This window comes from Saccopteryx leptura, unplaced genomic scaffold (assembly GCF_036850995.1).
Source record: "Saccopteryx leptura isolate mSacLep1 unplaced genomic scaffold, mSacLep1_pri_phased_curated manual_scaffold_86, whole genome shotgun sequence".
NCBI classification, from domain to species: domain Eukaryota; kingdom Metazoa; phylum Chordata; class Mammalia; order Chiroptera; family Emballonuridae; genus Saccopteryx; species Saccopteryx leptura.
In genome coordinates, this window is record NW_027095768.1 from 35,812 (window position 1) to 50,258 (window position 14,447).

Sequence of the window (14,447 nt, forward strand, 5' to 3'; positions counted from 1 at the left end):
AATTTACATTTCTTTTGAATGCTGATGAACAGGAGACACCAAATCTTTTTCGCCTGCAAACTACTACCTTCTTTATTAGATCTAGCTAATAACACTGTTCTGTCTTTTTTCCAAACAGCTCCAGATATATGGAAAAAGATTTATATAGGCAGATGGGGATCCTCAAACCCCTCAGCGAGATCTTCTGAGAATGGCTTTTAAGATACCTAGAGGCAGAAAAAGCCCAATAGAGATCAGGGGAACTACCAGCTTTTAGGATACACCCTTAAAGGCTCCAACACCCCAAAGGGGTCTCATAGGATGCCATCTGGGTCCTGCTTCAGTAGTGGAAAGGAAGGTCATTGAGCTAAAGCCTGCCAGGCTTACACGCTCTGCTGTGACGAAACAGGAACACTGGAAGGTGGGCTTCCCCCCCCTCGCTCCTCTAAGGGAGGGTTCAGTCTCTTCCAGTCCTTCTCCAGCCACCTGTGACCTAACCTTGCCCAGAAAGCTGGGGTTTTCCACTGAAGGCTGAAGGTGCCCAGGGCCGTCGGCCCCATCTACGACACTGTGGACGAGCCTAGGGTATTTCTTCCAAGAAGCAGGTAAACTGATCTCATTCGCACAAGGGCCACTTAACTATGTTTTGCCTGAATAGTCAGGTTTTTTATTCTTCCCTCAAAGATCTCTGTTGTGGGTGTTGATAGTCCTATTTTCTGCTGCTTTGCTTAATATATAGTGTTTCCTTTATCCCTCCTACCTCAATGCCTCACTCATATTTCAGGCTGGGACCTACTCCTAATTTAGAGCTCTCTTTCCTCCTTTTGCCAACTTGTATTATGAATTTACCTTTGCCACCCAGCTTAGTGTATCCCAAGGTTCTCTTTACCAGGCCACAGTCACAGAGCTCCAGGAAAAAGCAACCTGGTCTCAACTCTCCAGGCAGAGGAGAACAGAAGCTTCATATCCACGCATGCTGCAAATGGCTTTTTCCAGTCTACCTGAATCATTACCAGCTAGAAGCAGTGGTCATTGGGACTTGGACATGAGCTGCAAAGTATAGAATGGTGACAACAATTCCAGTGCCATGCGGACTTTTTCCTGTGGGGAACTTTCCTGGACTCCTGCTCCCTGTGACAGCTCCTAACAGACTGCACTGTGGTGGGTTGCATTTTTCAGGATTTGGCATGGTGATGGGGCCAACTTGGACTTGGGGAACATGTTAAGGACACTACTCTTTTAGGGATTCTTGCTGTATTGGCCAAGAGTTTGCTTAAAGTCTTTTAATCACTGTAAAAAAAATAGAGGACTGGATGGAGAAGATGGGGCACATATACACCATGGTATATTATTCAGCTAGGAGAAATGGTGACATCGGATCACTTATAGAGGAATGGTGGAGTCTTGGTAGCATTGTGCGGGGTGAAATAAGCGAATCAGAAAAAAACAGGAACTGCAGGATTCCATACATTGGTGGGACATAAAAGCGAGACTAAGAGGCATGGACAGGAGTGTGGTGGCTATGGGGGGTGGGGGGGAGGGAAGGAGGGAGAGGGGGAGGGGGAGGGGTACAGAGAGAACTGGATGGAGGGTGGCGGAGGACGATCTCTCTTCGGGTGATGGGTATGCAACAGAACTAAATGACAAGATAACCTGGAAATGTTTTCTTTGAATGTAAGTACCCTGATTTATTGATGTCACCCCATTAAAATAAAATTTATTTAAAAAAAAAAAAAAAAAACCTTAAAAAAATTTAGAATTGACACTTTCCAAAATTGTTAATAATGGTTAATTTTGTAAGCAACTTAATGGACTGAAGAAAAAAAAAATCTTAATTTTCTACTTTATATAATTCTAAAGGTGGTAATAAAAAAAAAAAAAGGAAATGCAGTACTGTATAGGATTTCAGATCTTTTCAGACTGATAATATGATTCAGTCAAGTTTTCTTTTTAAACTAGATCTCATGAAAACTAATATATGCTTCAGCAGGATTAGTTGGTTAATACAATAAAAAATTTAAGGAGGATGCTGTGTCATGTAATATTTTTAAAGTTTTTTCTTATGGGTAAAATTAGTGGGCACATATCCGATATACCCTTTTTAATATGGTAAGGAAATGACTAATTGGTTTTAGCATCATTTTAGCTTCAGGTGGTTAACTGATTAGCTTTCAACATAAAGACAATACTGTATAGCTCATTACAGTTTGCATCGATGCTGACCTATTCATGTTCCCAGCCTTTCTATGAAAGTTAATGACCTGAAATTCATTCCTACCATTCATAGTTTTTACTCTTTTTGTCATAGCTATGCAGTATTTTATTCAACATACAATATTTAAAATACAGAAGTTAGACATGTGGGCTTTTTTAGGATGTTAGGTTAAATATCCCTTTCCTTAAAATTAGTAAATTTACAAATGATCAATTGATGCTTCATCTGTACAAATTATGTCTGACAGTTTTCATAAAGCAGATGCATGCTCAGAAAATACATATCTGGAATGACCTGCCTTCTAATTGATGGTACCTGTTGTTATATATAAGGACTAACCATTCTGACACAATATGAAAGCATTATTGATTGTCATTTCTTTCTCTCTGAAGGACAGTGATGAGAAAGCTACGATAATGTACCAGCTTGATAATATGATAGAGGATATGGGGCTCAAGCTGGGACCAGCTTTGAAGTTGTGCGACAGCATTGAAAAGCTTAAAGAAGAAAAATGCATTGATTTGTAAAATGTTTCTATAGATTTAGATTGTACTTAATTTTGGGGAGACCAATACTGCCCTGAGAAATTTTTGTGTTGTGAAAATACCTGTTATTTTAAAGCTTTTTAAATATTTTGCCTAAGCTTGGGTATTTGACTAGCCATTTACAGTTTACATCTCTGGAAATGCTTATGTTCCAGTTTTTTAAAGAAGCACATTCTTATGGATACTGTTTCATTATATTTACATTTTATTCTATATCTGATGTATGCACACATGTAAATCTTCAGAATTTAAAATGGTACTGTGCACTTCTTCAGAGATAAAGATTAACCTAGATATAGCAAAATGTTTCTATTCTGTAAATGTGCACATCATTTGCCATCACTGGTACCTCTCAGCTCAATCCTCAGTGTGTTTGTGCAGAGAATTTCTCTGTCCTGAGCAATGTTCCTAGCTAATTTGCATTCTAAGGCATTTAGTCTACTAATCATTGGAAGGTACATTAGTTCGATTTGTCACTTTGGACTTTATTTTAAGAATTAGAACTTTCAAATCATACATGTTCATTGTTATTATTTCATTATTTATTGCCTTGTTGTATCATGTAACATTTATTGTAATGTGTATAAGCTATGAGAATTGGTGGTAATTGTATTAGCTATTTGTTGTGAATGCCAGTAAATGTTCACCAGGGGCCAGAATGAACATTCTCTGTTTAGAAAACCAAGTGACCTTTATATTTATAAACAAATGTGACAGTTTACTGGGCATATGTGATCTGAAGAGGAGTTTGCACTTTTTTTGTGTAATAAAAAAGCTTCTACTTTACTCTCTCAAGCTCAGATTGTTTGATAGAACATTCTGTATCTAGTTGAACAGCCCTGAGGTGTTTAAGCAAATGCTATATTCTACAGTTCTCAGATTTTAAAATATAATAAAGTTAAAAGACACTCTAGTAAGGTTGTAGTTTTATATGTCCCAACACTTGAGTTATAACCTTGACTTTATTCTACAGGTCAATGGATTCTTGGGAAGAAAGGCTGGCCTCTTGTAGGGGCCTGAACAGGAACCCAGGGAACTGTCGGGAGTTAAATCAGGGAGCTCTATCTGTGCTCGAATCCTCAGTTACCTGAAATGTCACCGATGACATGAGTGCGCTAGACAATGCCAGTGCCCCCAGAGGCCGTCCCACCTGAGTCCAGGCACCTGCTGGCAATTCTGGCTGCTGCTTTACCAGCAGGGCTCGGAAGCCATACTGCCTGTCTGCCTCCACCTGTCCCAGCCTGCATGGTGGGAAGGCCTTCGAGGCTCAGGGTTGTGGTTGAGTTGCTTAAGGGTCTGACCCTCGGCCCACCCACCCCAAGCACTGCTGCTCGGTGCTGCTGCTGTTGGAGTGTCTTAGAGGACGTGCTCTGTACCTGGGAACCGGAAAATGTCCTGCTCTTGCTTCTGAGCAGCCTGTGTTTTAGGTGACTGAAGGGGACAGGGCCGTAACAGGTCAGGGGTCATGCTCAGGTGACTGTAATGGGGTGTCTATTTGCCATCTGAGACGTGGGTGATTCAGAACCACTTGCTCTTCACTGTCTGGTTTCTGAATTATTCGTTATTTTATCCTCCTGTGAACTTGCCAGAATTTAAAGACAATATTTCCCCTAGTTTTGCCTCAGTCCAACCTCGATCACTGTCTCCAGCAGATCTGCAACTGGAGCACTGAAGTCTCATGGGCACATCAGGCTTTTGCTTTTGTTGGTGTGATATCTGATGGTTGGAGTGTCTTCTTAGAGAATGTGTTTCAGAGAATTTCCCAAATGTTTAAAATCAACCCCCTCTGTGAGCATGAAAGTACTGTGCACTTATGTAGTGTTAATAGAAATAAAAAATAAAGCATCACTACCAGAAACAATGGAATAGGGGGAAAGTGCTGCTTTCTCAAGCTGCAGAAGAGAGTGTACTCCCAGGTAGCCGAGGAATTGTGCCTTTCCTTGACATTTCAGGGGTGGTTTCTACAGTGTGAGGCTTGCCTTTGTCTGTAGGTCCTCTGGGGCTGACCAGGAATGAGTGGGATCTGGGGGTGAGAAGCAGGCCAACCATGGCCCTCTGTCGGAATGCTCCCTCCAGACGTCCCCCTCTTGTCCGGCAGCTTGATGGAGTTGAGCCTTGAACTCACCTCTGGCCAGCACGCACTGACTCACTCGAGCTTGCCCACCCCGCTACAGAAGGGCCGTGCTCCACCCCTCAAGCTGTCTAGAAATCACAGAGGGGACTCAACAACACTCACAGAAAGGAGAGCCCGTGGGGCTTGTGGTGAGGCATGCTTGTCAGTATTCTGTGCCTTGTCTTCAGCTGGAGAACGAGAGCACTTAATCAGTTAAGCTGATTCGTTTGGGGCAGTAACTGCTCAGAGTCGGGGGGGCAGGGAAGGCTTATGGCCTCAGCAGACCCCGCTCCACCATTGACCTCCCCACTCCACATGCCTGGGCTGCTCAAGTGCCCTGATGTCTGGGGAGGGGGCTCCTAGTCCACAAGGCACAGCAGTCAATCCAATGGGAGCAGGCTGCACATGCCACACATTAGATTTCTGTAAGATGAGAGAAGTTAAACTCTGACACTTAGTGTATGGACTGACTAAAGTGTTTCGAAGTTCTGGGTGGTGGTGGACACGTGAACATGCCAGCCCTTCTAAGTTCTCCCCGTGCTTAAAGGCACAAAGCTTGGAAGCAATGTTTTCCACACTCCCTTCCAAGTGGGCTGGGCTCGATTCTACCCAAAGTGGGAAGGAGGACGGGAAGGAGCAGCAATGTTTCACCACGGGCTTCTCAGGACAGACCTCTGGGCATCAGAGGCAGATGTGAATTTGCCTGGCTGGCTGTCTTCTTGAGAGACACCCACTTGAGTCATGCAGAGAGCTAAATCCAGGGAGGGGGCTGTCCTTTGACCCTTCCCGACTTGGATCTCTAGAGCGTCAGCCTGGTGTGTAGGAGTCCCGGGTTCGATTCCTGGCCAGGCCACACAGGAGAAGAGCCCATCTGCTTCTCCACCCCCTCCTCCTTCCTCTCTGTCTCTCTCTTCCCCTCCCGCAGCCGAGGCTCCACTGGAGCAAAGTTTGCCCGGGCGCTGAGGATGGCTCTGTGGCCTCTGCCTCAGGCGCTAGAATGGCTCTGATTGTGGCAGAGCGATGCCCCAGATGGGCAGAGCATCGCCCCCTGGTGGGCATGCCAGGTGGATCTTGGTCAGGCGCATGCAGGAGTCTGACTGCCTCCCCATTTCCAGCTTCGGAAAAATACAAAAAAAAAAAAATGTAAAAAAGGTTTAAAGAGAGAAAGGGAACCAGAAGAAAGCAGAGCCTTACGTTTTTCAAAGTGCACTCTAGCGGGCTCCATGACCGACACTACAGAGGATAGAGGAAAGTCAAGTCCTAGGGGTTGTGTGGGGTCAGTGCCCCATCCCTGGCATCCAGTGCCCTTGGTCACTTCAAACCACACCGAAGACCCCAGGGAGGCTGCGCTCACAATCACGGTTGCATTTGGTCACTAACATGTAAGCATTGCTCACAAGGTTTGAGAGGTTCAGACAGGGCAGATGGTCAGTACATGGGCCACATGGGGCCACAGTGGTGACCTGCCTTTCCAGGGATGTGATCCTGGCATGAACGATGGAGGCTGTCATGTCCCCAGGGTGGACACTGATCTGAGCAGTGTAAATGCATTCTCACATTGGTCCCCCTTGTGGCCACAGCAAGCTCATCCCCAACAACACGCTGGTCAGGGAAGCCAGAAACATGGATGGTCTGCCTTCATCAGTCGGTCCCCACCATGCAGAGGATCAGGTCCGTGGGTCCAAGGCCTCCCAACCCTCCACTCTGACCTCCCAACTTCTGAGAGGTTCAGCTGTATCAAGAGGTCACACATCCGGGAGACCCTGATAACCAATCTTTATGTGATGATTGCCCAGAGAAGCTGTAACCCTAAGTCCCAGTCGCCCCTGACCTGTCCTGACCACGGGTCGGCCCTCATGACGTGTTCATCCCTATGTGGGTGAAGACAGGAGGGTGTACATCTGCACCTTCACAAAGACGTCACGAACCTAACAGTTTCTAGAGGCAGAAGATTATCACCATACCCAGGGTCCCAGATGCCTTCAGAGATGTGATAGCTGACCGCATAGAACTTTGACCTTAATGAGCGAGTGCCTGCTAATGAAAGCCAACACACAAACACAGCAGTTCTTGGCCTTCTCTAGCTGGGACGTGAGGAGTGCACATAGACCAGGAGGGATGGCTGGACAAGAATGGGGGCACTGCTGTCCCAGGACAGTCCAGTCAGGTGTGCCTGCCTGCTCTGATGGGGAGATTTTTGGCTGCGTGCATGGACACCACCCTCTGAACAGCATCCTGTCTCATAGCCTGAACGCAGGCATCTGGACCCTGCCCACTGCTAGCACCCTGGCCACAGGCCGTCCCTCTCTGAGCCCACAGGAGAATGATGGTCCTTTTCCCAATAACTCAAAACAGATCGGTGTTTTGGACCATTAATGGCAAAAAAGCCATTATAGATTTGAGGCTTAGCAAAAGGCTAAGTTCTCCCCCCTCCACCTCCATATTGGCTATGATGCTGAGTATTTGCACCCATTCCACTTGCTTCCTTGGGTTGCTGGAAGCAATATACATGCCCTTCCTCTGACTCTTTCTTTGTTTCAGATGTTGGTAGATTTCACTAATGTATCCTGTTTTTGCCTTGGGAGAGTTCCTGTCTTAGCCTTTGATGTGCAACTTTGTAACAGTGCCCTTGATTTGCATATGTCTATATAATAAAGTGAACTGGGGCTATGAGGCTCTCAGATACTGCCAGGCATTTTGAAGAGTCCTCCCGGTCCCATCGTTTCTGTTTTGACAAACTGTGTTTCCTAATTCTGCACCGTTATTAGGAGCCGCGCTGGTCCGCGGCAAGTAGCGCCCGAACAGAAGACTTGAGTATGAGTATGAGGAAACTAAAACTGAAGGAAGGTGATGGAACTCCCCAAAGTGAAGTGTGCACAGTGAGTAAAGAATGTTTTTGGGGAAAGTGTATTTGGGAGTAAAAGAATATGGGACAGATAGGGTAAAAAATAAGGGACCTTTATGTAGAAATATTTCTGTATGAAGACAAATCATTGTCTGAAGAGTATCAGGGTGAGCTGGAAACAGAGGGATGTGAATACGAGGATAACTTGGAGTCTGAGGATGACAGGGGGGATAAAAAAATCCATGGCTATGGCTGCCTTAGCCGTGGGGCCTTTGCTGCCCTCAACTCCTTCCTACATTCAACCCTCTGCTCCTCTGTTCCCTTATTGGGCTGATTCCAGAGTCTATAGCTCAAAATCTGGGAAATTTCCACTCCAACAATCTATAGACCAGGCTCAAAAATATAGGGGAAACAATAGATGATGGCTTTACCTGTTTTCCTGTTGTAGAAAGACAGGATGATACAGGGAGACTAGTGCGAGAACATGAACCTGAACCTTTTAGAACTCTGAAAGAGCTTCAACTTGCTTGTGTTCAGTATGGGCCCTACTGCCCCTTTTACACTTGGTTATTAGATACTATTAGTGCAAAAGCTCTTCCCCCAAATGACTGGAAGGCAATTGCTTCGTGCTTGTCTTTGGGGGGGGGGGTGTGATTATTTGTTGTGGAAGTCAGACTTTCGATGAAAAGGCTTAAGAGCAGGATGAGAAAAATCAGCAAGAGGAGGTTGCTATTATTGTAGATATGTTAACTGGAGAAGGATAATATGCCCATATGGCAACTCAGTTAGAGTATCGACCAGCATTTAAGATATAATTAATCAGATAGCCACACAGCATGGAAATGCTGCCTATTCCAGGGACCAAACCGGAAGAATTTGGTAAAATTAGGCAGGGTGCAGACTGAGCGATTTCATGAATTTGTCTCATGGCTAATTCAAGAAGTTGAAAGAATAGTAGGGGATAAAAATGTGGGAAAGGTTTTAATAAAACAACTAGCCTATGAAAATGCTAACTCCACTTGTCAGGCTGCACTTCGGCCTCACCGCAAGAAGGGAGATATAGAGGACTATATTAGAATATGCGCCGATGTTGGGCCTTCATTCATGCAAGGTCTTGCTTTTACCACAGGCAATAAGGCAAGATTTCCAGGAAAAAAACTTTGATAAAGGACAGAACAAGCGAAGGAAGGAAGGTCAGGGAAGTACTTCTATCCGTGGAAACTGTTTCAATGCAGGGGTTTCGGGGCATTTTGCTAGAAACTGTGCTGCTTTCCCCGGATATTGGTTTTGGCCTCTCCCTCAAGGACAGCCAGCCCTTAAGGCTCCAGACCTCTGCCCACTTTGTAGACAAGGGAAACATTGGAAGAATAAGGGGAGGCCTAAATGTACTACCAGAGGGCAGGGAAACGGACAATGGGGGCCCTCCCCGGCCCATCAAACAATAGGGGCGATGTCAGTGTTTCCTCAGCAAATTCAGATTCCAGCAGGTCCAAACATTGCCCAACTATCCCAGGCAACAACATGCAGTGCAGAACTGTACCTCAGTTCCACCTCCCAATTCGTATTGACTCCAGAGATGGACCTCAAGTCATACCCACTGGAATTTTTGGGCCACTTCCCAGTAACACAGGAATCTTGTTAGGCAGAAGTAGTTTAACTATGATGGAATTCTTTGTTCTTCCTGGAGTAATAGACTGACTATACAGGGGAAATTAAAGTAACGGCTCACACTTTGAGAAATATAGTTACTATCTCCCCTGATATAAAAATTGCTCAATTAATCTTTTTACCTCTTTTAAGACAAGGCCAAACCCTGCTAGAGGGACCCAAGAGAATCAAAGATTTTGGCTCCACTGATACTTGCTTATTGGATTCAAAAAATAGGTCAGGGATTGCCCTGAAATGGAACTAACAATACAAGGGCGTAAATTTAAAGGACTTTTAGATACTGGGGCTGATGTATCTGTTATTGCTAAGCTACATTGGCCTCCTTCCTGGCCTCACTCATTGCAGCAGCCACAGAATACATGGTATAGGGGCAGAGTAAATTCCCTCAACAAAGTTCTAGTTTTTTTACAATGGGAAGATAAAGAAGGGTTATTCTGGATTTTTTCAGCTTTATGTGCTCCCTGGATTGCCAGTTAATTTGTGTGGGTAGAGATGTTTTGAAAAATATGGAAGCATTGCTTGTCAGTCCTAATAGTTTTAGTTAGCACTCAAATGCTTGATCAGGGATTTTTGCCCACTAAGGGTCTAGGGGAAAGAACAGCGAGGATATTTCACCCCCAAGAAGAGCAGCACCCAATACCAGAAGGCATGGGATTAGGATATCAAAATTTAGGGAATAGGGGCCTTGGTAGCTCCTGCTACCCCAACAATGCATTGTGCAGACCCAATTACTTGGAAATTAGAAATAATCCTGTATGGTGGACCAATAGCCCCTTTCTCAGGAGAAACTTAGGGCAGCTGCTCAATTGGAACAGGAACAGCTACACTTGGACACATTAAACATCTAATATCCATGGAATATGCCTAAATTTGTCATTAAAAAGAAATCAGGAAACTGGAGCTATGACAAGGATTTATGAGAGCAATAAATAGAAAACTATGGAAATTATGGGTCCCTCTCCAGCTAGGACTTCCTTCACCTACTGCCATTCATGTGAATAATCACCTTGTAGATTATTGACCTGAATGATTGCTTTTTTACTATTACTTACTAGAGCCTCATGATTGCAAGTGTTTTGTATTCAGTGTTCCTTCACTTAATTTCCAGGCTCCCTTGGAGCAATCGCATGGAGGAGAGCTTTTGCCTCAAGATATGGCTTAATAGCCCTACCTTGTCGCCAAAGATATGTTGCTGAATGCCATCTCTCTAGTACGAAGGAGCCGACCCTAAGATGTACATAATTCATTATATGGATGAATATCTTATTGCTCATCAGATAAAGGACACTGTGTTGACCATTTTGCAACAACTAGAATATTCTCTGAAAGAATCAGGACTTTATATAGCTCCTGAAAAGGTACAGCAATCTTTACCTTTTCCTTATTTAGGACAAATTATTGAAGGACAACAAATTTTCCCACAGAAAATAGAAATCAGGACAGATAATTGCAAACTTATAAATGATTTCCAGAAACTGTTAGGAGACAATTAATTAGCTTAGACCTTCCTTGAAATTAACTATTGGAGAACTGAAGCCACTTTTTGACTATTCTTTAGAGGCTCAGCTGAACCAGCTTCTCCTCGAGCTCTTACACCTGTGGGACATACAAGCTTTTAAAGCTGTAGAAAAGGTCTTGCAGCAAGCACACACTAAAATGCAATAAATCCTGAAGAATCAATTACCTTACTAATAGTCCCTCGAGTTATACTCCAATGGGACTATTGTGGCAAGCTTCAGGTCCTTTTGAATGGATTCATTTAGCTGTTTCTCCTAAGAAAGGTTTATCTCCATATTTTGATCTTGTTGCCTCCTTGATTATCAAGGGGCATAGGCGACTCTTGCAGCTTATAGGTTTTTGAGCCACAGACTGTTATTGTTCCTTTTTCAAAGGATCAACAACAATGGCTCTGGGAAACTTCCACAAAATGGCAAATTGCTTTTGCAAATTTTACAGGCTAAATTGATTCTCACTACCCAGCTGATAAAATAGTTCAATTTTCATTAATTACTACCTTTATATTTCCTAAGACAATTGTTAACGAGCCCATTCCTGAAGCACCTACAATCTTTACTGACGGATCCAGCTCAGGAATAGCAGGCTTAATAACCAATGGACAGCTTTATACTGAAACCAGTCACCTTAAAATCAGCCCAAAGAGTAGAATTACATGCCATTATTATGGCTTTCAGCATTTGCCATACTCCTCCTTTAACCTGTATACAGACACGCAATATTTACTTATGGTTGTTTCCAATATAGAGACTGCTGTCTTAGGGACAACTGCTGATTGTTAGATTCAGGGAATCTACTGGGGCTGCCAAAGAGTGTAACTATTGCAGGAAACAGTAAGAGCTGATATGGCTCCTGTGAGGCTGGGAACAAAGAAGGTCAGAGACCCTTATCAGAAGTTTAGGTTTGAAATTCGCCACTAAGCTAAAACCGGCCCCTGTTTGCTAAGCCGGCCCCTGTTGCTATGCTGCGTGTGACCTCCCTAGCCAATAGCTAAACTGCCACATCTGCTTCTGTCTATGCTTGCTCACTTAGGATATATAAGGGCCCTGGCTGTAAGCTCCAGGTGCGGCTCCATTTGCAGCTCCTTGTGGGCAAGGTGTCCTCCGGACATCTCGGGAGTTCACCCCTGTGCAGGTTAAACTGGCCAATAAAGTAATATCTTAACTCTTGAAATCTCCAACACTTTGTCTCCTACCCGGTGGATTGCTACATTTTGGGGCTCGCCTCCGGGATTCTCCCTTGGAGCGTGAGTTTTGGGTTGAGACTGGAAGGAGGACAGCTCGAGCTGAGTAGTATTACTCACGGAGGATCCTCATTTGGTTTGGTTTGGGCCTCCGTGAGCATATGAACACCTGGAGGTAGTAGGGTGGGGTACGGGGTCCGCTGCGGTACGCCTACCCAGGGCGATTCAGACGGGATCACTTCGTTTTCTAAAGGCAATTCGTTAACATCTAGGAGTTAACTTTAGGAGTTGACCGGTCACATTAGAATCCATTTGCGCTGCGCATTACCTTTTGTCTGAGCTCAAATGACTGAGCTGAGTGTGGAGAGAGACACAAGTGTGTTCCAGTTGTGTAACAGTGAGTGGCTTGCCTGAAATCTAGCCTTTCTCATTTAGTCCTGTAGTCATCTAGGATGGGACAACAGGAGTCTGTGGCAGGGATTCCCGATAGAGATGGCCATGTTGAGAATTTTTCTCGATTTCCAGAAGAGGGCTCAGGGGTACGGAGGTCCGCAGCTGAGTCCAGGTTTCCTCCCGACCTTGAGCCAGCAGGAATAGCCTGCATTTAATGTAGGATGGCCCACAGAGGGCACTTTTGACCTTCCAATTTTGTTTGCTGTCAGAGCCATGGTCTATAGGGCTCCCCACCCAGACCAATACCTGAATATAGATATGTGGGTAGATACAGCCATTTTGTCTCCTTCTCCGGGAGGTGCAGCTATTTTGCCTCTCTGGGAGGCGCCGCTGGCACCAGATGCTGGCCCACGAGCACCTCCTTGCCTCATCTATGTTCCTTTTCCACTAGTGATTTATACTATTGGAAACATGAGAATCCCCCATTTTCCGAGAAACCTCAGGGACTAATATCTCTCCTTGAGACCATTTTTAGGACCCATCAGCCCACATGGGATGATTTTCAGCAGATTTTACAAACCTTCTTCACTTCTGAAGAAAGGGACAGAATAATGAGAGAAGCTGCTAAGGCGATATTAGGAGAAGAAAGGGAAACTTAGGAGGGACGAAGGGAAATAGAAGACGTTCTCCCATCTCAACTTCCTACCTAGGACCCTAATACCGCTGGGGGAAGGGACGTACTCCTCCAGTATCACCGGGCTCTGTTGAGGGGGCTCAAGGCAGCAGCTAGAAAGTCAACCAACTTTAGCAAAGTAAGTGAAGTCATCAGGGAAGAGAGGAATCCCCAGCAGCCTTTCTAGAGAGACTCATAGGGGCTTATAGAGTATATACACCTCTAGATCCTGAGGCAGAAGAGAACAGGAGACTAAGTAAATATAGCCTTTGTGACTCAGGCCCGCTTCAGATATTAGGAAAAAAACTTCAGCAAGATTGAGGGGTTCAGAGGAAGAGAATAGAAGCAAGCTAGATTAGAGATAGCCCAGAAGGTGTATGTCATAGGGGTGATCCGGATGGTTGGCAGGGCGAAGGAAGTTTGCCAAAATTCTGATTGCCTGCCCGAGAAACCTTCTCCCAAAGGGAAAGGGGGGGATAGCAAAAGGGCCAGGGATGGCGAATAGCAAAAGATCAATGTGCCTATTGTAAAGAGAAAAAGCACTAGAAAAGAGAGTGTCCAAGGTTAAAGACCAATAGCCAAGGGCCAAGACAGGGCCCAGAGGTCTTGCTCCAAACCTTAGACTGACGGGGCCAGGGCTCCATTCCCGCCAGCTCCCAGGAGCCCATGGTCACCTTAACAGTCAAAGGAAAACTAATAGACTACCTAGCCGACACGGGAGCCACCTACTCAGTCCTAAAGAAACCACAGGGCCAGATGTGGAAGACAACTACTAAGATAATAGGGGCAACGGGCAAAGCAGAAGCCTACCCATGGGCCACCGCAAGAATTACTGACTTAGGTCGAGGCACCATCACCCACTCTTTCCTAGTCATTCCAGACTGCCCTTAACCCACTGCTTGGAAGGGACTTATTGCAGAAACTTCAGGCCACCATAACCTTCCAACGGGAGGAAAGCCCTATGGGGAACAAAGAGGCAGAGGTCAGCATAGAAATAACTGTGCTACTGTCTGAAGAACACTTACTTGCTACCGTCTTAGAAGGTAAGAAGGCTGAGGAAAGGGTTCCAGACGCCCTGTGTGCCCGGGTACCTGAGGTTTGGGCAGAAACCAACCCCCCAGGTTTGGCTGCTCACCAACCGTCTGTCCTGGTGCAACTGCTTAGTACTGCTAGACCGGTTAAAATCAAGCAGTACCCGGGTCCCAGCCCGAGCTTAAACAGGGAGATCCACCCGGCACTTGCAACACCTGCTGGAGGCGAGGCAGGCATCCTCCGAAGGTGCCAATCAACCATGAACACCCCGTCGCTTCCTTTCCAG

At 45.2% G+C, this 14,447-nt stretch overlaps 1 protein-coding gene across 1 annotated transcript in view; it reads left to right on the forward strand.

The window, feature by feature from the left end:
• LOC136387124 (sex comb on midleg-like protein 1) overlaps nucleotides 1-2,759 on the forward strand; it is a 37,477-nt gene extending 34,718 nt beyond the window's left edge. Inside the window, exon 5 of the mRNA XM_066358185.1 lies at nucleotides 2,587-2,759. Within this exon, the coding sequence (XP_066214282.1) occupies nucleotides 2,587-2,721 (135 nt within the window). The 3' untranslated portion in view covers nucleotides 2,722-2,759. The remainder of the gene's footprint in view (nucleotides 1-2,586) is intronic.
• The last annotated feature ends 11,688 nt before the right edge of the window (nucleotides 2,760-14,447 follow it).